Source organism: Bufo bufo, chromosome 8, assembly GCF_905171765.1.
Source record: "Bufo bufo chromosome 8, aBufBuf1.1, whole genome shotgun sequence".
Lineage (NCBI taxonomy): Eukaryota > Metazoa > Chordata > Amphibia > Anura > Bufonidae > Bufo > Bufo bufo.
The window spans coordinates 228260517-228288118 of record NC_053396.1 but is presented as its reverse complement, the minus strand read 5'-3'; the positions used below and the strand labels follow the sequence as shown (position 1 = coordinate 228288118).

Sequence of the window (27602 nt, the reverse complement as noted above, 5' to 3'; positions counted from 1 at the left end):
CATCTGCATCATGTTTAATTTCTTACATGTAGAAAAATGTATTTCTGTCTGTTGTCTGTTCTTTATGCGCGGCCAAACGACTGGACCGATCTGCAGCACATTTGGCACACAGGTACATGAGCTGTCCGAGGAGGTTTTAGACCGGGTCTCAGCTCTCTAGGACGTACCGTTCCTGAGATATTCCCAAAAAATGTATTAGCCAATAGGAGCACGCTGCTTCCCTCACATTCTAACTGCCATTCACACAGTCACATGACTCTTATTATCTAATAGAAGTTCACAGGTCCTTCAGTCTTGACACACAGTTACACCCAGTGGCATCGCTACAGGGGTGCAAGGAGGGGCAATTGCCCCACCCCCTAGGTTATCCTTGCCCCCCCCCCCCCTTCCCCCGCTGATTCCCCAAGGCCGCTGCGCTGCCTCTTGAGCCCCAATGGCCGGCGAATACTAATGAGTTAGTACTGGAGGACCAGGAATTAGTGAACGCTCTGTACTTACCACTTCCTGGTCCTCGGCTGTCGGCTGTGCAGGGCTGCGCACAGGGTGAGGGCGCTCTGTGACCTCACGCTGTGCGCTCCAGTTCAGAGCACTGCCGATGGAGGAGGAAGAAAATCGCGGGCGGCGAGGAGCGGCGGAGTCCAGAAGCAGGAGAGGTAAGTGTTTTTTTATTTTTAAATGAGGCTGCTGGGGGCATAATGTGGGCTAATTAGAGGCATAATGGGGGCTAATGAGGCATATGGAATGAGGCATAAGGGCTGATAATAGGGGTAATGAGGCATAAGGGCTGATAATGGGGGCTAATGAGAGGCATAATGAGGGCTAATGAGGCATGAGGGCTGATATGGGGGCTAATAAGAGGCATAATAACAGTGCCAACCACAGATCCCCCATAACAGTGTCATCCACAGATCCCCCATAACAGTGCCATCCACAGATCCCCCATAACAGTGTCATCCACAGAGCCCCCATAACAGTGCCATCCACAGATCCCCCATAACAGTGTCATCCACAGATGCCCCCATAACAGTGTCATCCACAGATCCCCCATAACAGTGCCATCCACAGATCCCCCATAACAGTGTCATCCACAGAGCCCCCATAACAGTGCCATCCACAGATCCCCCATAACAGTGTCTTCCACAGATCCCCCATAACAGTGCCATCCACAGATCCCCCATAACAGTGCCATCCACAGATCCCCCATAACAGTGTCTTCCACAGATCCCCCATAACACTGCGCCTGCGCACTGACGAGAGACAGAAAGAAGGGGAAAGAATCCGCGGAAGCGAGCAGAGGACGGCACCGCAGACGACTGAATGGCTTCTTTTGTAAGTAAATAGTTTTAGTATAAATGTATCCCTGCAGACCGCAATCCTCTCGTATTTTGTAATCTTATTTATTTATACTTATTTTGTTTTTTTCAGTAGTATGATTAAAATTATTAGTGCCCCCCATTTTTGACTGTGGTATCTTTGTGCCCCCCTATATATTTCTTCACTGTTAGAGGTCACTGTTAAGGAGGCGCGGTGCTGTGGAGGTCACTGTTAAGGGGGTGCGGTGCTGTGGAGGTCACTGTTAAGGGGGCGAGGTGCTGTGGAGGTCACTGTTAAGGGGGCGAGGTGCTGTGGAGGTCACTGTTAAGGGGGTGCGGTGCTGTGGAGGTCACTGTTAAGGGGGTGCGGTGCTGTGGAGGTCACTGTTAAGGGGGTGCGGTGCTGTGGAGGTCACTGTTAAGGGGGCGAGGTGCTGTGGAGGTCACTGTTAAGGGGGCGAGGTGCTGTGGAGGTCACTGTTAGGGGGCGAGGTGCTGTGGAGGTCACTGTTAAGGGGGTGCGATGCTGTGGAGGTCACTGTTAAGGGGGTGCGGTGCTGTGGAGGTCACTGTTAAGGGGGTGCGGTGCTGTGGAGGTCACTGTTAAGGGGGTGCGGTGCTGTGGAGGTCACTGTTAAGGGGGTGCGGTGCTGTGGAGGTCACTGTTAAGGGGGCGAGGTGCTGTGGAGGTCACTGTTAAGGGGGCGAGGTGCTGTGGAGGTCACTGTTAGGGGGCGAGGTGCTGTGGAGGTCACTGTTAAGGGGGTGAGGTGCTGTGGAGGTCACTGTTAAGGGGGCGCGGGGCTGTGGAGGTCACTGTTAAGGGGGCGAGGTGCTGTGGAGGTCACTGTTAAGGGGGCGAGGTGCTGTGGAGGTCACTGTTAAGGGGGTGCGGTGCTGTGGAGATCACTGTTAAGGGGGCGCGGTGCTGTGGAGGTCACTGATAAGGGGGTGAGCTGCTGTAGATGTCATTATTAAGGGGGTGGGCCTCTGTGGAGGTCAATGTTAAGGGGTAGGGTGCTGTGAAGAAGACTGCTATGGGGGCGACTATGAAGGTCACAGTTAATGGGGTGGGGCACTGTGGAGGTCAATGTTAAAGGGGAGGGCTGCTGTGGAGGTCAATGTTAAAGGGGAGGGCTGCTGTGGAGGTCAGTATTGAGGGGGAGGGGAACTGTGGAGGTCACTGGGATTATGGGGAACACTGTGGATATATTTTAACCCGACACTCAAACATTAAATGAAATAGTGGAAATACAGTCAGGTCCATAAATATTGGGACATGGACACAATTGTAACATTTTTGGCTCTATACACCACCACAATAGATTAGAAATGAAACGGACAAGATGTGCTTCACCTGCAGACTGTCAGCTGTAATCTGAGGGGATTTACATCCAAATCAGGTGAACGGTGCAGGAATTACAGCAGTTTCCATATGTGCCTCCCACTTGTTAAAGGACCAAAAGTAATGGGACAATTGTCTTCTCAGCTGTTCCATGGCCGGTGTGTGTTATTCCCTCATTATCCCAATTACAATGAGCAGATAAAAGGTCCAGAGGTCATTTCACGTCTGCTATCTGCATTTGGAATCTGTTGCTGTCAACTCTCAAGATGAGATCCAAAAAGCTGTCACTATCAGTGAAGCCATCATTAGGCTGAAAACACACCACAAACCCATCAGAGAGATGGCAAAAACATTAGGCCCGGCCAGAACAACTGTTTGGAACATTCTTATAAAGAAGGAACGCACCGGTGAGCTCAGCAACACCAAAAGACCCGGAAGACCACGGAAAACAACTGTGGTGGATGAGCGAAGAATTCTTTCCCTGGTGAAGAAAACGCCCTTCACAACAGTTGGCCAGATCAAGAACACTCTCCAGGAGGTAGGTGTATCTGTGTCAGAGTCACCAATCAGGAGAAGACTTCACCAGAGTGAATACAGAGGGTTCACCACAAGATGGAAACCATTGGTGAGCCTCAAAAACAGGAAGGCCAGATTAGAGTTTGCCAAACGACATCTAAAAAAGCCTTCACAGTTCTGGAACAACATCCTATGGACAGATGAGACCAAGATCTACTTGTACCAGAGTGATGGGAAGAGAAGAGTATGGAGAAGGAAAGGAGCTGCTCATGATCCTAAGCATACCACCTCATCAGTGAAGCATGGTGGTGGTAGTGTCATGGCGTGGGCATGTATGGCTGCCAATGGAACTGCTTCTCTTGTATTTATTGATGATGTGACTGCTGACAAAAGCAGCAGGATGAATTCTGAAGTGTTTGGGGCAATATTATCTGCTCATATTCAGCCAAATGCTTCAGAACTCATTGGACGGCGCTTCACAGGGCAGATAGACAATGACCCAAAGCATACTGCAAAAGCAACCAAAGAGGTTTCTAAGGGAAAGAAGTGGAATGTTCTGCAATGGCCGAGTCAATCACCGGACCTGAATCCGATTGAGCATTTCACTGCTGAAGACAAAACTGAAGGGAAAATGCCCCAAGAACAAGCAGGAGCTGAAGACAGTTGCAGTAGAGGCCTGGCAGAGCATCACCAGGGATGAGACCCAGCTTCTGGTGATGTCTATGCGTTCCAGACTTCAGGCTGTAATTGACTGCAAAGGATTTGCAACCAAGTATTAAAAAGTGAAAGTTTGATTTATGATTATTATTCTGTCCCATTACTTTTGGTCCCTTAACAAGTGGGAGGCACATATGTAACTGCTGTAATTCCTGCACCGTTCACCTGATTTGGATGTAAATCCCCTCAGATTACAGCTGACAGTCTGCAGGTAAAGCACATCTTGTATGTTTCATCTCACATCCATTGTGGTGATGTATAGAGGCAAAAATGTTACAATTGTGTCCATGTCCCAATATTTATGGACCTGACTGTAGATCCGTGCGAAGCCGCCTCATCCTTCTAGTGTTTCATACATTTCCAGGACAAGCTCTGCAAGTGACAACCACACAGAGGGCCCATCCCCATGCAGGGGCCACACCAGCACAAAATCTACATCATCTGGGGCCACAAATATTACTGAATTAAACTCACTCACTGTTCTCTTCCGCGAACACTCCGTAATCCAAGGCACGGTGAGGTTTCCTGATATCTGTAGAGGGAAAGGCACAAAGTTACAACCTGAAGTTATCTGTGTAGAAGAGGAGGTGGACGCCGAGACAGCGAAAACTACAACGTACTCAGTGACCAAACATGTATCAGTCTGTATGCTCATTTCCTAACATACTCTGTGCTGCTGGTGAACCTGCTCTTTCCACTATGTAACTCTCACCATGTGACCTTCACAAGATCAGCACACTCCTCTCCTGAAATCCTCTGTGCTGCTGGGACCCTGCTCCTTCCACTATGTAACTCTCACCATGTGACCTCCCACAAAATGTGGCACACTCCTCTCCTGAAATCCTCTGTGCTGCTGAGGACCATGCTCTTACCACTATGTAACTCTCAGCCTGTGACCTCCACAGGATCAGCACACTCCTCTCCTGAAATCCTCTGTGCTTCTGTGAGCATATATATACAGAACCGCAGACCATTCTAGCATGCACCTCACTGGTTCCGCTGCCCTCCTCGTTCTGGTTCTCTTACCTGGTAGTTGTTTGAGTTCGGTACCATTCCTCCGGGCTGCGCGGCGATGCTGTACTGGCGGTGGCTGCTGCTGCGCGCTGCGTTGTGCCCGGGGTACTGTGTGCCGCTTGTGTTGTGCGCTGAGGTATTGAGGGGCATGTAGTAGTCGCTGTGGTACGCCGGGTTTTCTGCGGCCTCTCTGCTGTTGGGCTGAGGGGCTTTGGCGCTTCCTGTGCGGACAGGGACTGGCGACAGCGCAGAGCGGTTTTCACGTGGCGAGCTGTTGCTTTCCCTGAAGCGCGAGCAGAGCTGGTTCTGAGCCGCCAAGGACGCCATTTCTTCCTCCCGGGCGTACTCATCGTTAACGTCGCCTGTCTCCATAGCGATAGAGAAGCAGTTAGTCTCTGGCACTCGGGGCCTCTCTTCCAGTGCGGCCCCCAGAGTCCTGGAGGAGGGCTCGCCGGGCGCCAAGGAGAAGACCTCACGGATCTCCAGGTTCTTCAGACCGCAGATGGAGTCTCTGTGCCGCTGCCCGCTGGACAGGTGAGGGATGGGGCTCCGATTTGGCTGCTCTGCTTTGTGCAGCCGTTGGCCCCCAGGAGCCTCGGCTACGTTTTTCACCGGCCAGGTCATTGTCTTCTGAGGGGCGATTCTCTCAACCATCTGGCCGGACCCCACATAGTTCTTCTTGGCGGCATAGATGGAGTTTGTGGTATTTGCCGCGTTCTGCGAACGGTGTAACCCCGCGGTCTTCTCCTCCATCAGCTGCATGCAGGCTTTGACCACAGGAGGCGGCCGCTGCACCGGAGCCTGCAGCTTGTGATACTCAGCCTCAGTCCTCACCGGCGCCCTCTGCAGGGCGGGCTTCAGAAGGTCGGCCTTAGGAGTGGTGGTCCCTGGTCTAGTGGAGGAGGAGTTATTGGGACTGTAGACACAAGTCATGATGAGGTCCGCCCCCGAGGAGGTCCTAGCGGGCGGCTGCTGGCTGCGGGAAAGGTTTGGCATGGTTCTCACTGCTGCCTCTTGGGGGCGTGATGGTGAATTAGACACAGAGCCTTGTACCGGGCCTCCGGTCTCAACGTAGGTCTTACTGCTCATCTTCCTCCTCTTGTTCCCCACCCAGGTCTGTGGAGAGAAAGGAGACAGGACTGTAACGTGCTGCCATAGGGCGGGATACAACATGGAGCCATGCAGGACGATGGGGGGAGTCGCAGTGCATTCCCCTGGGGTATGAGGTGATACTGGTGGAATGCGCGCTCCTCCCTGCAATCATGCACACTGCGATATATGATGTGCAGACGCCAGATAACTTAAAGGGGCTATCCAGGATCCATTCACTGTCCACAGGTGGCGTGTGGTATTGCGGCTCAGCCCATTCACTTCCTTATAGCTATGCTGCAGTACCAGACACAACCTAGGGGCAGGGGTGGCACTGTTTATGGAAGAAATTAGCCATGTTTGCTAAATAAAGCAAAAATCCCGTTCTGTGGTGCCAACTGGCTGATCGAAGGCCACGTGCCAGAGGCAAGGCCCTGACCCAGACGCCAGGCATGCAGAGGAGAAGCGTCACACACTGGCTCTAGACGGCCGCTTGTCTCCTGCCACAAATATCTCTGCATGTGAGAATATCTGGGGGGCTACCAGCTGAGGACCACTGCTCCGAGGTCCAGTCATGATTACCATGGGCCCTGTGTGGCTGGGGGGGAGAAGGGGGCCCCTGCACTCAGAAGCTCAGATTTAGGGCTCATTCACATGATGTATGAATGAATCCGCATCTGTTCCACAATGTTGCACAACAGGTGCGGTCCCATTCATTTCAATGGGGCCACAAAAGATGCGGACAGCACACCACGTCACCACGTGCTGTCCGCACCCACAGTTCCGTTCCGCGGCCCCGCAAAAAATATAGACCGTGTCTTATTCTTGTCCAAAAATAGGCATTTTCTATCATAGTGGCGCCCACGTGCGGTCTGCAAACACCACGGTCCTTAGTAAATCACAATCCTCGAGACCCCCCAGTACCTGTAGTCACTGGGGTGATGCCCTCCGCCACGTTCCACCCTCCCTGCGGCCACTTACCCTGACCACACTGAAGTCCAGCTTGGTCTCTTGGGCGCACTGTAATATAAGCTGGAAGCAGCTTTTACTCTGGTTCGTCATACCTCTGTCATAATATCGCTGCAATATTCGCTGCTGCTCCGCACTGAACACGGAGCGCAGGTTCATCTGCAACAGAAAAACACGGGAAACTCAAGGAGCGCAAGAAACGCAGCGGCAAAAGAAAAAGTCGCCTCCACCTAAAACCACTACAAGCCGTCCGTGCATTTCGAGGGAGGGCTCACCCAGCGGTCAGTGCGGTGTGTATTTCTGCTGGATGAACTCGCTCGCTGTGCACCTCACTGGCTCTGAGCGCTCGGGGTGACAGGACCGGTACTGCACAGGAAGAGGGAACAGTGCAACTGAAAGTGGGTGGGATCAACTCCCAGGGGGAGGGGCAGGAATCGGTGCAATCCAGGGCCTTCTCCTAGCAGCCACATTAGGACTCCCACACAAGTGCATGCTGGGAGTTGTGGTTCCACAGCAGCTGGACTGCTGGGGGTGCTGACCCTGCCCTCAGCTCAGTGCAGAGCAGAACGAAATCTGCGCCCAATGTGACAGAAAGGACTCGGCTCAGAGCTGGTGACAGAGGAGCAGCTGCGGAGCCCCCTGACCTCATCCCACCCTGCGGGGTTACATGATGCAGAACAGTAGGATCAATAGGAAGCCTGACCTCCGGCTGATATCCCTGAGACCCGGTGGAGGTGACTTCCCCAACGTTCGGGGCCACGCTCCCCTCCATCCTGTGGCTGCGACAGATTTCCTTGCAGAATTTTTACAGTCCTAAGTGGAAGAAGAGAGAAAATCTGTTATTTCTGCAGACAGCGGCCATTACAGAACATGACAGTCAGTACATTATATCCAGATGCACAGGGGACCCGGAGCAGAGTGGGAAGAGCGGACTACTGGCCCCAGCAGACCCTGAATGGGCCAGTATTTGAAAGGTGGACTACAAGACTGGGTACCACTTTAGTATATATACTGGGCTGGTGGATGTGGGTTATATATATATATACTGGGCTGGTGGATGTGGGTTATATATATATATATATACTGGGCTGGTGGATGTGGGTTATATATATATATACTGGGCTGGTGGATGTGGGTTATATATATATATACTGGGCTGGTGGATGTGGGTTATATATATATATATACTGGGCTGGTGGATGTGGGTTATATATATATATACTGGGCTGGTGGATGTGGGTTATATATATATATATACTGGGCTGGTGGATGTGGGTTATATATATATACTGGGCTGGTGGATGTGGGTTATATATATATATATACTGGGCTGGTGGATGTGGGTTATATATATATATATACTGGGATGGTGGATGTGGGTTATATATATATATACTGGGCTGGTGGATGTGGGTTATATATATATACTGGGCTGGTGGATGTGGGTTATATATATATATATACTGGGCTGGTGGATGTGGGTTATATACACTGCTCAAAAAAATAAAGGGAACACTTAAACAACACAATGTAACTCCAAGTCAATCGCACTTCTGTGACATCAAACTGTCCACTTAGGAAGCAACACTGAGTGACAATCAATTTCACATGCTGTTGTGCAAATGGGATCGACAACAGGTGGAAATTATAGGCAATTAGCAAGACACCCCCAATAAAGGAGTGGTTCTGCAGGTGGTGACCACAGACCACTTCTCAGTTCCTATGCTTCCTGGCTGATGTTTTGGTCACTTTTGAATGCTGGCGGTGCTTTCACTCTAGTGGTAGCATGAGACGGAGTCTAGAACCCACACAAGTGGCTCAGGTAGTGCAGCTTATCCAGGATGGCACATCAATGCGAGCTGTGGCAAGAAGGTTTGCTGTGTCTGTCAGCGTAGTGTCCAGAGCATGGAGGCGCTACCAGGAGACAGGCCAGTACATCAGGAGACGTGGAGGAGGCCATCAGAGGGCAACAACCCAGCAGCAGGACCGCTACCTCCGGCTTTGTGCAAGGAGGAACAAGAGGAGCACTGCCAGACCCTGCAAAATGACCTCCAGCAGGCCACAAATGTGCATGTGTCTGCTCAAACGGTCAGAAACAGACTCCATGAGGGTGATATGAGGGCCCGACGTCCACAGGTGGGGGTTGAGCTTACAGCCCAACACCGTGCAGGACGTTTGGCATTTGCCAGAGAACACCAAGATTGGCAAATTCGCCACTGGCGCCCTGTGCTCTTCACAGATGAAAGCAGGTTCACACTGAGCACATGTGACAGACGTGACCGAGTCTGGAGACGCCGTGGAGAACGTTCTGCTGCCTGCAACATCCTCCAGCATGACCGGTTTGGCATTGGGTCAGTAATGGTGTGGGGTGGCATTTCTTTGGAGGGCCGCACAGCCCTCCATGTGCTCGCCAGAGGTAGCCTGACTGCCATTAGGTACCGAGATGAGATCCTCAGACCCCTTGTGAGACCATATGCTGGTGCGGTTGGCCCTGGGTTCCTCCTAATGCAAGACAATGCTAGACCTCATGTGGCTGGAGTGTGTCAGCAGTTCCTGCAAGACGAAGGCATTGATGCTATGGACTGGCCCGCCCGTTCCCCAGACCTGAATCCAATTGAGCACATCTGGGACATCATGTCTCGCTCTATCCACCAACGTCACGTTGCACTACAGACTGTCCAGGAGTTGGCAGATGCTTTAGTCCAGGTCTGGGAGGAGATCCCTCAGGAGACCGTCCGCCACCTCATCAGGAGCATGCACAGGCGTTGTAGGGAGGTCATACAGGCACGTGGAGGCCACACACACTACTGAGCCTCATTGTGACTTGTTTTAAGGACATTACATCAAAGTTGGATCAGCCTGTAGTGTGTTTTTCCACTTTAATTTTGAGGGTGACTCCAAATCCAGACCTCCATGGGTTAAAAAATTTGATTTCCATTTTTTTTTTTGTGTGATTTTGTTGTCAGCACATTCAACTATGTAAAGAACGAAGTATTTCAGAAGAATATTTAATTAACTCAGATCTAGGATGTGTTATTTTTGTGTTCCCTTTATTTTTTTTGAGCAGTGTATATATATATGTATACACACTGGGCTGACGGATACAGGTTATACACTCACCTAAAGAATTATTAGGAACACCTGTTCTATTTCTCATTGATGCGATTATCTAGCCAACCAATCACATGGCAGTTGCTTCAATGCATTTAGGGGGGGCTCCTGGTCAAGACAATCTCCTGAACTCCAAACTGAATGTCAGAATGGGAAAGAAAGGTGATTTAAGCCATTCTGAGCGTGGCATGGATGTTGGTGCCAGACGGGCCGGTCTGAGTATTTCACAATCTGCTCAGTTACTGGGATTTTCACGCACAACCATTTCTAGGGTTTACAAAGAATGGTGTGAAAAGGGAAAAACATCCAGTATGCGGCCGTCCTGTGGGCGAAAATGCCTTGTGGATGCTAGAGGTCAGAGGAGAATGGGCCGACTGATTCAAGCTGATAGAAGAGCAACGTTGGCTGAAATAACCACTCGTTACAACCGAGGTCTGCAGCAAAGCATTTGTGAAGCCACAACACGCACAACCTTGAGGCGGATGGGCTACAACAGCAGAAGACCCCACCGGGTACCACTCATCTCCACTACAAATAGGAAAAAGAGGCTACAATCTGCACGAGCTCACCAAAACTGGACTGTTGAAGACTGGAAAAATGTTGCCTGGTCTGATGAGTCTCGATTTCTGTTGAGACATTCAAATCGAGTCCGAATTTGGCATAAGCAGAATGAGAGCATGTCTCCATCCTCTGATGGCTACTTCGTGCCCTGGATGTGCATCCCTCAAATCTCCATCAACTGCAAGATGCTATCCTATCAATATGGGCCAACATTTCTAAAGAATCAGCACCTTGTGGAATCAATGCCACGTAGAATTAAGGCCGTTCTGAAGGCAAAAGGGGGTCCAACACCGTATTAGTATGGGGGCACTAATAATTCTTTAGGTGAGTGTATATATATACTGGGCTGGTGGATGTGGGTTTTATATATATATATATACTGGGCTGGCGGATACGGGTTATATATATATACTGGGCTGGTGGATACGGGTTATATATATACTGGGCTGGTGGATAAGGGTTATATATATATATACTGGGCTGATGGATACGGGTTATATATATATATATATACTGGGCTTACGGATATGGCTTATATATATATATATACTGGGCTGGTGGATGTGGGTTATATATATATACTGGGCTGATGGATATTGGTTTTATATATATATACTGGGCTGATGGATACGGGTTATATATATATATATATATATATACTGGGCTGGTGGATACGGGTTATATATATATATATAAATATACTGGGCTGATGGATACGGGTTATATATATATATATACTGGGCTGGTGGATACGGGTTATATATATATATATATATATATATAAATATACTGGGCTGGTGGATACGGGTTATATATATATATATAAATATACTGGGCTGGTGGATACGGGATATATATATATATATATACTGGGCTGGTGGATACGGGATATATATATATATACTGGGCTGGTGGATGTGGGTTATATATATATACTGGGCTGGTGGATATTGGTTTTATATATATATACTGGGCTGATGGATACGGGTTATATATATATATATATATACTGGGCTGGTGGATACGGGTTATATATATATATATATATATAAATATACTGGGCTGGTGGATACGGGATATATATATATATATATATATACTGGGCTGGTGGATGTGGGTGACAGCTCTGTTGACGTTGTGAGGTCACGTGTTACATTGTGTACGTCACGCGCGCGGCTTCCTGGGACTTGATACATTTGTAGCCGCGCGCCGGTCACGTGCTCCTTCATTGGCTACTTTGTGTCAGCGGCCTGAGACAGGTGCAACGCAGAAGAGAGAGAGGCGCGCAGTGCGCATGCCCGATGGGGGGAGGGGAGGATGGGACGTAGCTCCCCCCTTTCTCTCCCGTACACTGAGGCCGGGGAGGGGGGGGCTCAGATGATTTCTCATTAACCCTTCTGCTGCAGGAGAAACGCAAGGCGTGCATTCGGCGGTGCAGGAGACACAGAAGCCCCGGGGGCCCAGATCTGCCCGCACGGGATGTGGCTGGGTTGGCCCCTGGAGTGCCCTATGTCCGCTCCAGCGCTGGCGCCGGTCCGGCCTGCGCCCCCCGCCCGCTTCCCCGCACCCTCCACCTACCTCCCCCCGCCGCCGGGATCCCCGGGCCTCGTGGGGTCTTCTCTGCTCCGGCTCCAGACAATGAAATCAGCGCGTCCGATCATCAATTCTCATCATGATTGTGACGTCACGCCAGACAGCAGCCAATGGGAGAGCGAGATCAGGGGCCTGACATGGGGGGGATGGTGATATATGAATAATGAATAAGTGTCTCACACCCAGCCCCCCGAGTGCCACACACTGTGCAGGAGCCCGCGGGCGGGGTGTACAGCTCCGGGTGTCCTGCTGACGTCACTGCTGGACTGTATACAGTATATACACTTATATCTGGTCTGGTGATGTCACTGCTGGACTATATACAGTATATACACTTATATCTGGTCTGTGGTGATGTCACTGCTGGGATATATACAGTATAAACACTTATATCTGGTCTGTGGTGATGTCACTGCTGGACTATATACAGTATATACACTTATATCTGGTCTGGTGATGTCACTGCTGGATTATATACAGTATATACACTTATATCTGGTCTGGTGATGTCACTGCTGGATTATATACAGTATATACACTTATATCTGGTCTGTGGTGATGTCACTGCTGGACTATATACAGTATATACACTTATATCTGGTCTGTAGTGATGTCACTGCTGGACTATATACAGTATATACACTTATATCTGGTCTGTAGTGATGTCACTGCTGGATTATATACAGTATATACACTTATATCTGGTCTGTAGTGATGTCACTGCTGGACTATATACAGTATATACACTTATATCTGGTCTGTGGTGATGTCACTGCTGGACTATATACAGTATATACACTTATATCTGGTCTGTAGTGATGTCACTGCTGGATTATATACAGTATATACACTTATATCTGTTCTGTGGTGATGTCACTGCTGGGATATATACAGTATATACACTTATATCTGGTCTGTGGTGATGTCACTGCTGGACTATATACAGTATATACACTTATATCTGGTCTGTGGTGATGTCACTGCTGGACTATATACAGTATATACACTTATATCTGGTCTGGTGATGTCACTGCTGGGATATATACAGTAGATACACTTATATCTGGTCTGTGGTGATGTCACTGCTGGGATATATACAGTACATACACTTATATCTGGTCTGTAGTGATGTCACTGCTGGACTATATACAGTAGATACACTTATATCTGGTCTGTGGTGATGTCACTGCTGGACTATATACAGTATATACACTTATATCTGTCTGGTGATGTCACTGCTGGATTATATACAGTAGATACACTTATATCTGGTCTGTAGTGATGTCACTGCTGGACTATATACAGTATATACACTTATATCTGGTCTGGTGATGTCACTGCTGGATTATATACAGTATATACACTTATATCTGGTCTGTGGTGATGTCACTGCTGGACTATATACAGTATATACACTTATATCTGGTCTGTGGTGATGTCACTGCTGGGATATATACAGTATATACACTTATATCTGGTCTGGTGATGTCACTGCTGGATTATATACAGTATATACACTTATATCTGTCTGGTGATGTCACTGCTGGATTATATACAGTAGATACACATATCTGGTCTGTGGTGATGTCACTGCTGGGATATATACAGTATATACACTTATATCTGGTCTGTGGTGATGTCACTGCTGGGATATATACAGTATATACACTTATATCTGGTCTGTAGTGATGTCACTGCTGGATTATATACAGTAGATACACTTATATCTGGTCTGTAGTGATGTCACTGCTGGATTATATACAGTATATACACTTATATCTGGTCTGTGGTGATGTCACTGCTGGATTATATACAGTATATACACTTATATCTGGTCTGTGGTGATGTCACTGCTGGACTATATACAGTATATACACTTATATCTGGTCTGTGGTGATGTCACTGCTGGACTATATACAGTATATACACTTATATCTGGTCTGTAGTGATGTCACTGCTGGATTATATACAGTAGATACACTTATATCTGGTCTGTAGTGATGTCACTGCTGGGATATATACAGTATATACACTTATATCTGGTGATGTCACTGCTGGACTATATACAGTATATACACTTATATCTGGGCTGTGGTGATGTCACTGCTGGATTATATACAGTATATACACTTATATCTGGTGATGTCACTGCTGGGATATATACAGTATATACACTTATATCTGGTCTGTAGTGATGTCACTGCTGGACTATATACAGTATATACACTTATATCTGGTCTGGTGATGTCACTGCTGAATTATATACAGTAGATACACTTATATCTGGTCTGTGGTAATGTCACTGCTGGACTATATACAGTATATACACTTATATCTGGTCTGTGGTGATGTCACTGCTGGATTATATACAGTATATACACTTATATCTGGTCTGGTGATGTCACTGCTGGATTATATACTGTATATACACTTATATCTGGTCTGTGGTGATGTCACTGCTGGACTATATACAGTAGATACACTTATATCTGGTCTGTGGTGATGTCACTGCTGGATTATATACAGTATATACACTTATATCTGGTCTGGTGATGTCACTGCTGGATTATATACAGTATATACACTTATATCTGGTCTGTGGTGATGTCACTGCTGGATTATATACAGTATATAGACTTATATCTGGTCTGTAGTGATGTCACTGCTGGACTATATACAGTATATACACTTATATCTGGTCTGGTGATGTCACTGCTGGGATATATACAGTATATACACTTATATCTGGTCTGTAGTGATGTCACTGCTGGGATATATACAGTATATACACTTATATCTGGTCTGTAGTGATGTCACTGCTGGACTATATACAGTATATACACTTATATCTGGTCTGGTGATGTCACTGCTGGACTATATACAGTATATACACTTATATCTGGTCTGTAGTGATGTCACTGCTGGGATATATACAGTATATACACTTACAGTGGGGGAAATAATTATTTGACCCCTCACTGATTTTGTAAGTTTGTCCAATGACAAAGAAATGAAAAGTCTCAGAACAGTATCATTTCAATGGTAGGTTTATTGTAACAGTGGCAGATAGCACATCAAAAGGAAAATCGAAAAAATAACTTTAAATAAAAGATAGCAACTGATTTGCATTTCATTGAGTGAAATAAGTATTTGAACCCCTACCAACCATTAAGAGTTCTGGCTCCCACAGAGTGGTTAGACACTTCTACTCAATTAGTCACCCTCATTAAGGACACCTGTCTTAACTAGTCACCTGTATAAAAGACACCTGTCCACAGAATCAATCAATCAAGCAGACTCCAAACTCTCCAACATGGGAAAGACCAAAGAGCTGTCCAAGGATGTCAGAGACAAAATTGTAGACCTGCACAAGGCTGGAATGGGCTACAAAACCATTAGCAAGAAGCTGGGAGAGAAGGTGACAACTGTTGGTGCGATTGTTCGAAAATGGAAGGAGCACAAAATGACCATCAATCGACCTCGCTCTGGGGCTCCACGCAAGATCTCACCTCGTGGGGTGTCAATGGTTCTGAGAAAGGTGAAAAAGCATCCTAGAACTACACGGGAGGAGTTAGTTAATGACCTCAAATTAGCAGGGACCACAGTCACCAAGAAAACCATTGGAAACACATTACACCGCAATGGATTAAAATCCTGCAGGGCTCGCAAGGTCCCCCTGCTCAGGAAGGCACATGTGCAGGCCCGTCTGAAGTTTGCCAATGAACACCTGAATGATTCAGAGAGTGACTGGAAGAAGGTGCTGTGGTCTGATGAGACCAAAATAGAGCTCTTTGGCATTAACTCAACTCGCTGTGTTTGGAGGAAGAAAAATGCTGCCTATGACCCCCAAAACACCGTCCCCACCGTCAAGCATGGGGGTGGAAACATTTTGCTTTGGGGGTGTTTTTCTGCTAAGGGCACAGGACAACTTATTCGCATAAACGGGAAAATGGACGGAGCCATGTATCGTGAAATCCTGAGCGACAACCTCCTTCCCTCTGCCAGGAAACTGAAAATGGGTCGTGGATGGGTGTTCCAGCACGACAATGACCCAAAACATACAGCAAAGGCAACAAAGGAGTGGCTCAAGAAGAAGCACATTAAGGTCATGGAGTGGCCTAGTCAGTCTCCGGACCTTAATCCAATCGAAAACCTATGGAGGGAGCTCAAGCTCAGAGTTGCACAGAGACAGCCTCGAAACCTTAGGGATTTAGAGATGATCTGCAAAGAGGAGTGGACCAACATTCCTCCTAAAATGTGCGCAAACTTGGTCATCAATTACAAGAAACGTTTGACCTCTGTGCTTGCAAACAAGGGTTTTTCCACCAAGTATTAAGTCTTTTTTTGTTAGAGGGTTCAAATACTTATTTCACTCAATGAAATGCAAATCAGTTGCTATCTTTTATTTAAAGTTATTTTTTCGATTTTCCTTTTGATGTGCTATCTGCCACTGTTACAATAAACCTACCATTGAAATGATACTGTTCTGAGACTTTTCATTTCTTTGTCATTGGACAAACTTACAAAATCAGTGAGGGGTCAAATAATTATTTCCCCCACTGTATATCTGGTCTGTAGTGATGTCACTGCTGGACTATATACAGTATATACACTTATATCTGGGCTGTGGTGATGTCACTGCTGGATTATATACAGTAGATACACTTATATCTGGTGATGTCACTGCTGGGATATATACAGTATATACACTTATATCTGGTCTGTGGTGATGTCACTGCTGGACTATATACAGTATATACACTTATATCTGGTCTGGTGATGTCACTGCTGGACTATATACAGTATATACACTTATATCTGGTCTGTAGTGATGTCACTGCTGGGATATATACAGTATATACACTTATATCTGTCTGGTGATGTCACTGCTGGACTATATACAGTATATACACTTATATCTGGTCTGTAGTGATGTCACTGCTGGATTATATACAGTATATACACTTATATCTGGTCTGGTGATGTCACTGCTGGACTATATACAGTATATACACTTATATCTGGTCTGTGGTGATGTCACTGCTGGACTATATACAGTAGATACACTTATATCTGGTCTGTGGTGATGTCACTGCTGGACTATATACAGTATATACACTTATATCTGGTCTGGTGATGTCACTGCTGGACTATATACAGTATATACACTTATATCTGGTCTGTGGTGATGTCACTGCTGGACTATATACAGTATATACACTTATATCTGGTCTGTAGTGATGTCACTGCTGGGATATATACAGTATATACACTTATATCTGGTCTGTGGTGATGTCACTGCTGGATTATATACAGTATATACACTTATATCTGGTCTGTAGTGATGTCACTGCTGGACTATATACAGTATATACACTTATATCTGGTCTGTGGTGATGTCACTGCTGGACTATATACAGTATATACACTTATATCTGGTCTGTAGTGATGTCACTGCTGGACTATATACAGTATATACACTTATATCTGGTCTGTGGTGATGTCACTGCTGGACTGTATACAGTATATACACTTATATCTGGTCTGTGGTGATGTCACTGCTGGGATATATACAGTATATACACTTATATCTGGTCTGGTGATGTCACTGCTGGGATATATACAGTACATACACTTATATCTGGTCTGTAGTGATGTCACTGCTGGACTATATACAGTATATACACTTATATCTGGTCTGTGGTGATGTCACTGCTGGACTATATACAGTATATACACTTATATCTGGGCTGGTGATGTCACTGCTGGATTATATACAGTAGATACACTTATATCTGGTCTGTAGTGATGTCACTGCTGGGATATATACAGTATATACACTTATATCTGGTCTGTAGTGATGTCACTGCTGGACTGTATACAGTATATACACTTATATCTGGTCTGTAGTGATGTCACTGCTGGGATATATACAGTACATACACTTATATCTGGTCTGTAGTGATGTCACTGCTGGACTATATACAGTATATACACTTATATCTGGTCTGTGGTGATGTCACTGCTGGACTATATACAGTATATACACTTATATCTGGTCTGTGGTGATGTCACTGCTGGACTATATACAGTATATACACTTATATCTGGTCTGTGGTGATGTCACTGCTGGACTATATACAGTATATACACTTATATCTGGTCTGGTGATGTCACTGCTGGGATATATACAGTATATACACTTATATCTGGTCTGTGGTGATGTCACTGCTGGATTATATACAGTATATACACTTATATCTGGTCTGTGGTGATGTCACTGCTGGGATATATACAGTATATACACTTATATCTGGTCTGTGGTGATGTCACTGCTGGGATATATACAGTATATACACTTATATCTGGTCTGTGGTGATGTCACTGCTGGGATATATACAGTATATACACTTATATCTGGTCTGTAGTGATGTCACTGCTGGACTATATACAGTATATACACTTATATCTGGTCTGGTGATGTCACTGCTGGACTATATACAGTATATACACTTATATCTGGTCTGTAGTGATGTCACTGCTGGACTATATACAGTATATACACTTATATCTGGTCTGTGGTGATGTCACTGCTGGATTATATACAGTATATACACTTATATCTGGTCTGGTGATGTCACTGCTGGATTATATACAGTATATACACTTATATCTGGTCTGTGGTGATGTCACTGCTGGACTATATACAGTATATACACTTATATCTGGTCTGGTGATGTCACTGCTGGATTATATACAGTATATACACTTATATCTGATCTGTGGTGATGTCACTGCTGGATTATATACAGTATATAGACTTATATCTGGTCTGTAGTGATGTCACTGCTGGACTATATACAGTATATACACTTATATCTGGTCTGGTGATGTCACTGCTGGGATATATACAGTATATACACTTATATCTGGTCTGTAGTGATGTCACTGCTGGACTATATACAGTATATACACTTATATCTGGTCTGTAGTGATGTCACTGCTGGACTATATACAGTATATACACTTATATCTGGTCTGGTGATGTCACTGCTGGACTATATACAGTATATACACTTATATCTGGTCTGTAGTGATGTCACTGCTGGGATATATACAGTATATACACTTATATCTGGTCTGTAGTGATGTCACTGCTGGACTATATACAGTATATACACTTATATCTGGTGATGTCACTGCTGGACTATATACAGTATATACACTTATATCTGGGCTGTGGTGATGTCACTGCTGGATTATATACAGTAGATACACTTATATCTGGTGATGTCACTGCTGGGATATATACAGTATATACACTTATATCTGGTCTGTAGTGATGTCACTGCTGGGATATATACAGTATATACACTTATATCTGGTCTGGTGATGTCACTGCTGGACTATATACAGTATATACACTTATATCTGGTCTGTAGTGATGTCACTGCTGGGATATATACAGTATATACACTTATATCTGTCTGGTGATGTCACTGCTGGACTATATACAGTATATACACTTATATCTGGTCTGTAGTGATGTCACTGCTGGATTATATACAGTATATACACTTATATCTGGTCTGGTGATGTCACTGCTGGACTATATACAGTATATACACTTATATCTGGTCTGTGGTGATGTCACTGCTGGACTATATACAGTAGATACACTTATATCTGGTCTGTGGTGATGTCACTGCTGGACTATATACAGTATATACACTTATATCTGGTCTGGTGATGTCACTGCTGGACTATATACAGTATATACACTTATATCTGGTCTGTAATGATGTCACTGCTGGACTATATACAGTATATACACTTATATCTGGTCTGTAGTGATGTCACTGCTGGGATATATACAGTATATACACTTATATCTGGTCTGTAGTGATGTCACTGCTGGATTATATACAGTATATACACTTATATCTGGTCTGTGGTGATGTCACTGCTGGATTATATACAGTATATACACTTATATCTGGTCTGTAGTGATGTCACTGCTGGACTATATACAGTATATACACTTATATCTGGTCTGTGGTGATGTCACTGCTGGGATATATACAGTATATACACTTATATCTGTCTGGTGATGTCACTGCTGGGATATATACAGTATATACACTTATATCTGGTCTGTGGTGATGTCACTGCTGGACTATATACAGTATATACACTTATATCTGGTCTGTGGTGATGTCACTGCTGGACTATATACAGTATATACACTTTTATCTGGTCTGTAGTGATGTCACTGCTGGACTATATACAGTATATACACTTATATCTGGTCTGTAGTGATGTCACTGCTGGACTGTATACAGTATATACACTTATATCTGGTCTGTGGTGATGTCACTGCTGGGATATATACAGTATATACACTTATATCTGGTCTGGTGATGTCACTGCTGGGATATATACAGTACATACACTTATATCTGGTCTGTGGTGATGTCACTGCTGGATTATATACTGTATATACACTTATATCTGGTCTGTGGTGATGTCACTGCTGGATTATATACAGTATATACACTTATATCTGGTCTGTAGTGATGTCACTGCTGGGATATATACAGTAGATACACTTATATCTGTCTGTGGTGATGTCACTGCTGGGATATATACAGTATATACACTTATATCTGGTCTGTAGTGATGTCACTGCTGGACTGTATACAGTATATACACTTATATCTGGTCTGTGGTGATGTCACTGCTGGATTATATACAGTATATACACTTATATCTGGTCTGTAGTGATGTCACTGCTGGGATATATACAGTAGATACACTTATATCTGTCTGTGGTGATGTCACTGCTGGGATATATACAGTATATACACTTATATCTGGTCTGTTGTGATGTCACTGCTGGGATATATACAGTATATACACTTATATCTGGTCTGTTGTGATGTCACTGCTGGGATATATACAGTATATACACTTATATCTGGTCTGTGGTGATGTCACTGCTGGACTATATACAGTATATACACTTATATCTGGTCTGTAGTGATGTCACTGCTGGGATATATACAGTAGATACACTTATATCTGTCTGTGGTGATGTCACTGCTGGGATATATACAGTATATACACTTATATCTGGTCTGTAGTGATGTCACTGCTGGATTATATACAGTATATACACTTATATCTGATCTGTGGTGATGTCACTGCTGGATTATATACAGTATATACACTTATATCTGGTCTGTAGTGATGTCACTGCTGGGATATATACAGTAGATACACTTATATCTGTCTGTGGTGATGTCACTGCTGGGATATATACAGTATATACACTTATATCTGGTCTGTAGTGATGTCACTGCTGGATTATATACAGTATATACACTTATATCTGATCTGTGGTGATGTCACTGCTGGATTATATACAGTATATACACTTATATCTGGTCTGTAGTGATGTCACTGCTGGATTATATACAGTAGATACACTTATATCTGGTCTGTAGTGATGTCACTGCTGGATTATATACAGTATATACACTTATATCTGGTGATGTCACTGCTGGACTATATACAGTATATACACTTATATCTGGGCTGTGGTGATGTCACTGCTGGATTATATACAGTATATACACTTATATCTGGTCTGTGGTGATGTCACTGCTGGGATATATACAGTATATACACTTATATCTGGTCTGTGGTGATGTCACTGCTGGACTATATACAGTATATACACTTATATCTGGTCTGTGGTGATGTCACTGCTGGATTATATACTGTATATACACTTATATCTGGTCTGGTGATGTCACTGCTGGATCATATACAGTATATACACTTATATCTGGTCTGTGGTGATGTTACTGCTGGGATATATACAGTATATACACTTATATCTGGTCTGTGGTGATGTCACTGCTGGACTATATACAGTATATACACTTATATCTGGTCTGTAGTGATGTCACTGCTGGATTATATACAGTATATAGACTTATATCTGGTCTGTGGTGATGTCACTGATGGACTATATACAGTATATACACTTATATCTGGTCTGTGGTGATGTCACTGCTGGGATATATACAGTAGATACACTTATATCTGGTCTGTAGTGATGTCACTGCTGGGATATATACAGTAGATACACTTATATCTGGTCTGTTGTGATGTCACTGCTGGGATATATACAGTATATACACTTATATCTGGTCTGTTGTGATGTCACTGCTGGGATATATACAGTATATACACTTATATCTGGTCTGTAGTGATGTCACTGCTGGGATATATACAGTACATAGACTTATATCTGGTCTGGTGATGTCACTGCTGGATTATATACAGTAGATACACTTATATCTGGTCTGTTGTGATGTCACTGCTGGGATATATACAGTATATACACTTATATCTGGTCTGTAGTGATGTCACTGCTGGACTATATACAGTATATACACTTATATCTGGTCTGTAGTGATGTCACTGCTGGATTATATACAGTATATACACTTATATCTGGTCTGTAGTGATGTCACTGCTGGATTATATACAGTATATAGACTTATATCTGGTCTGTAGTGATGTCACTGCTGGACTATATACAGTATATACACTTATATCTGGTCTGGTGATGTCACTGCTGGACTATATACAGTATATACACTTATATCTGGTCTGTAGTGATGTCACTGCTGGATTATATACAGTACATACACTTATATCTGGTCTGTAGTGATGTCACTGCTGGACTATATACAGTATATACACTTATATCTGGTCTGTAGTGATGTCACTGCTGGGATATATACAGTATATACACTTATATCTGGTCTGTGGTGATGTCACTGCTGGACTATATACAGTATATACACTTATATCTGGTCTGTAGTGATGTCACTGCTGGACTATATACAGTATATACACTTATATCTGGTCTGTGGTGATGTCACTGCTGGATTATATACAGTATATACACTTATATCTGGTCTGTAGTGATGTCACTGCTGGGATATATACAGTATATACACTTATATCTGGTCTGTGGTGATGTCACTGCTGGGATATATACAGTATATACACTTATATCTGGTCTGTGGTGATGTCACTGCTGGGATATATACAGTATATACACTTATATCTGGTCTGTGGTGATGTCACTGCTGGGATATATACAGTATATACACTTATATCTGGTCTGTAGTGATGTCACTGCTGGACTATATACAGTATATACACTTATATCTGGTCTGTAGTGATGTCACTGCTGGGATATATACAGTATATACACTTATATCTGGTCTGTGGTGATGTCACTGCTGGACTATATACAGTATATACACTTATATCTGGTCTGTGGTGATGTCACTGCTGGGATATATACAGTATATACACTTATATCTGGTCTGTAGTGATGTCACTGCTCGACTATATACAGTAGATACACTTATATCTGGTCTGTGGTGATGTCACTGCTCGACTATATACAGTAGATAGACTTATATCTGGTGATGTCACTGCTGGGATATATACAGTATATACACTTATATCTGGTCTGTGGTGATGTCACTGCTGGGATATATACAGTATATACACTTATATCTGGTCTGTAGTGATGTCACTGCTGGGATATATACAGTATATACACTTATATCTGGTCTGTGGTGATGTCACTGCTGGACTATATACAGTATATACACTTATATCTGGTCTGTAGTGATGTCACTGCTGGGATATATACAGTATATACACTTATATCTGGTCTGTGGTGATGTCACTGGACTATATACAGTATATACACTTATATCTGGTCTGTAGTGATGTCACTGCTGGACTATATACAGTATATACACTTATATCTGGTCTGTAGTGATGTCACTGCTGGATTATATACAGTATATACACTTATATCTGGTCTGTAGTGATGTCACTGCTGGATTATATACAGTATATAGACTTATATCTGGTCTGGTGATGTCACTGCTGGATTATATACAGTATATACACTTATATCTGGTCTGTGGTGATGTCACTGGACTATATACAGTATATACACTTATATCTGGTCTGTAGTGATGTCACTGCTGGACTATATACAGTATATACACTTATATCTGGTCTGTAGTGATGTCACTGCTGGATTATATACAGTATATAGACTTATATCTGGTCTGTAGTGATGTCACTGCTGGACTATATACAGTATATACACTTATATCTGGTCTGTGGTGATGTCACTGCTGGATTATATACAGTATATACACTTATATCTGGTCTGGTGATGTCACTGCTGGACTATATACAGTATATACAATTATATCTGGTCTGTAGTGATGTCACTGCTGGACTATATACAGTATATACACTTATATCTGGGCTGTGGTGATGTCACTGCTGGATTATATACAGTATATACACTTATATCTGGTCTGTAGTGATGTCACTGCTGGACTATATACAGTATATACACTTATATCTGGTCTGTGGTGATGTCACTGCTGGGATATATACAGTATATACACTTATATCTGGTCTGTGGTGATGTCACTGCTGGATTATATACAGTATATACACTTATATCTGGTCTGTGGTGATGTCACTGCTGGATTATATACAGTATATACACTTATATCTGGTCTGTAGTGATGTCACTGCTGGGATATATACAGTATATACACTTATATCTGGTCTGTGGTGATGTCACTGCTGGACTATATACAGTATATACACTTATATCTGGTCTGTGGTGATGTCACTGCTGGGATATATACAGTATATACACTTATATCTGGTCTGTAGTGATGTCACTGCTGGACTATATACAGTATATACACTTATATCTGGTCTGTAGTGATGTCACTGCTGGGATATATACAGTATATACACTTATATCTGGTCTGTGGTGATGTCACTGCTGGACTATATACAGTATATACACTTATATCTGGTCTGTGGTGATGTCACTGCTGGGATATATACAGTATATACACTTATATCTGTCTGGTGATGTCACTGCTGGGATATATACAGTATATACACTTATATCTGGTCTGTAGTGATGTCACTGCTGGACTATATACAGTATATACACTTATATCTGGTCTGTGGTGATGTCACTGCTGGACTATATACAGTATATACACTTATATCTGGTCTGTGGTGCTGTCACTGCTGGGATATATACAGTATATACACTTATATCTGGTCTGTAGTGATGTCACTGCTGGACTATATACAGTAGATACACTTATATCTGTCTGGTGATGTCACTGCTGGGATATATACAGTATATACACTTATATCTGGTCTGTGGTGATGTCACTGCTGGACTATATACAGTATATACACTTATATCTGGTCTGTGGTGCTGTCACTGCTGGGATATATACAGTATATACACTTATATCTGGTCTGTGGTGATGTCACTGCTGGACTATATACAGTATATACACTTATATCTGGTCTGTGGTGATGTCACTGCTGGACTATATACAGTATATACACTTATATCTGGTCTGTGGTGATGTCACTGCTGGACTATATACAGTATATACACTTATATCTGGTCTGTAGTGATGTCACTGCTGGGATATATACAGTATATACACTTATATCTGGTCTGTAGTGATGTCACTGCTGGGATATATACAGTATATACACTTATATTTGGTCTGTGGTGATGTCACTGCTGGATTATATACTGTATATACACTTATATCTGGTCTGTGGTGATGTCACTGCTGGGATATATACAGTATATACACTTATATCTGGTCTTTGGTGATGTCACTGCTGGACTGTATACAGTATATACACTTATATCTGTCTGGTGATGTCACTGCTGGGATATATACAGTATATACACTTATATCTGGTCTGTAGTGATGTCACTGCTGGACTATATACAGTATATACACTTATATCTGGTCTGTGGTGATGTCACTGCTGGATTATATACAGTATATACACTTATATCTGGTCTGTAGTGATGTCACTGCTGGGATATATACAGTAGATACACTTATATCTGTATGTGGTGATGTCACTGCTGGACTATATACAATATATACACTTATATCTGGTCTGTAGTGATGTCACTGCTGGGATATATACAGTATATACACTTATATCTGGTCTTTGGTGATGTCACTGCTGGACTGTATACAGTATATACACTTATATCTGTCTGGTGATGTCACTGCTGGGATATATACAGTATATACACTTATATCTGGTCTGTAGTGATGTCACTGCTGGACTATATACAGTATATACACTTATATCTGGTCTGTGGTGATGTCACTGCTGGACTATATACAGTATATACACTTATATCTGTATGTGGTGATGTCACTGCTGGGATATATACAGTAGATACACTTATATCTGTATGTGGTGATGTCACTGCTGGACTATATACAATATATACACTTATATCTGGTCTGTAGTGATGTCACTGCTGGGATATATACAGTATATACACTTATATCTGGTCTGTGGTGATGTCACTGCTGGATTATATACAGTATATACACTTATATCTGGTCTGTAGTGATGTCACTGCTGGGATATATACAGTAGATACACTTATATCTGTATGTGGTGATGTCACTGCTGGACTATATACAATATATACACTTATATCTGGTCTGTGGTGATGTCACTGCTGGATTATATACAGTATATACACTTATATCTGGTCTGTGGTGATGTCACTGCTGGGATATATACAGTATATACACTTATATCTGGTCTTTGGTGATGTCACTGCTGGATTTTATACAGACTTTAGCTGTTGCTCATGGATTCTCCAGAACACCTGAAGTAGAATGGTGGATGGGGGCTGCTTATTATTCATGCCCATGGGCCAATCAGCCAGGGGGAGTTATGAAAAGACAAAGTAGAGAAAGTTGGGGGTGGTAGTTGTTGTTGCTGTTGTGTACTGAAAGGGTCCGGATCTGTGTTAAGGCCAGATTCCGGGGCCTTGTGTGATGATCTCCTGGTTGGGGAGATGTGTTGAGGCCAGATCTTGGGCCTATGTGTGATGATCTCCTGATCAGAGATATGTGTAGAGGTCAGATCCTGGGGCAATGTGTGATGATCTCCTGGTTGGGGAGATGTGCTGAAGCCGGCTCCTGGGGCCATATGTGATGATCTCCTTGTCAGGGAGATATGTTGAGGCCAGATCATGGATCCATGTCTCATGATCTCCTGGTTGGGGAGATGTGTTCAGGCTGGATCTGGGGCCTATGTATGATGATCTCCAGGTCGGGTGGATGTGTTGAGGCCATGAGTGATGATCTCCGGGTTTGGGAGATGTGTGGAGGACAGATCCTGGGGCTGTCTGATCTCCTGGTTGGGGAGATGTG

At 43.9% G+C, this 27602-nt stretch overlaps 1 protein-coding gene across 3 annotated transcripts in view; it reads right to left on the bottom strand.

Annotated features, from left to right (window-relative positions):
• The window catches only part of HDX (highly divergent homeobox), a 66143-nt gene extending 53736 nt beyond the window's left edge, over positions 1-12407 (bottom strand). The window contains exons 1-5 of one of the 3 annotated variants that reach the window (XM_040405687.1): positions 12214-12404; positions 7667-7776; positions 6976-7122; positions 4918-6021; positions 4370-4423 (exon numbers count right to left, since the gene is read on the bottom strand). In XM_040405687.1, coding sequence (XP_040261621.1) covers positions 4370-4423; positions 4918-6021; positions 6976-7122; positions 7667-7735 — 1374 coding nt within the window. In that variant the 5' untranslated portion in view covers positions 7736-7776; positions 12214-12404. Of the gene's footprint in view, positions 1-4369; positions 4424-4917; positions 6022-6975; positions 7123-7666; positions 7777-12213 lie in introns of those variants that run through there. The other 2 variants (XM_040405688.1, XM_040405690.1) reach the window with 2 other exon arrangements.
• Positions 12408-27602: the final 15195 nt, after the last annotated feature.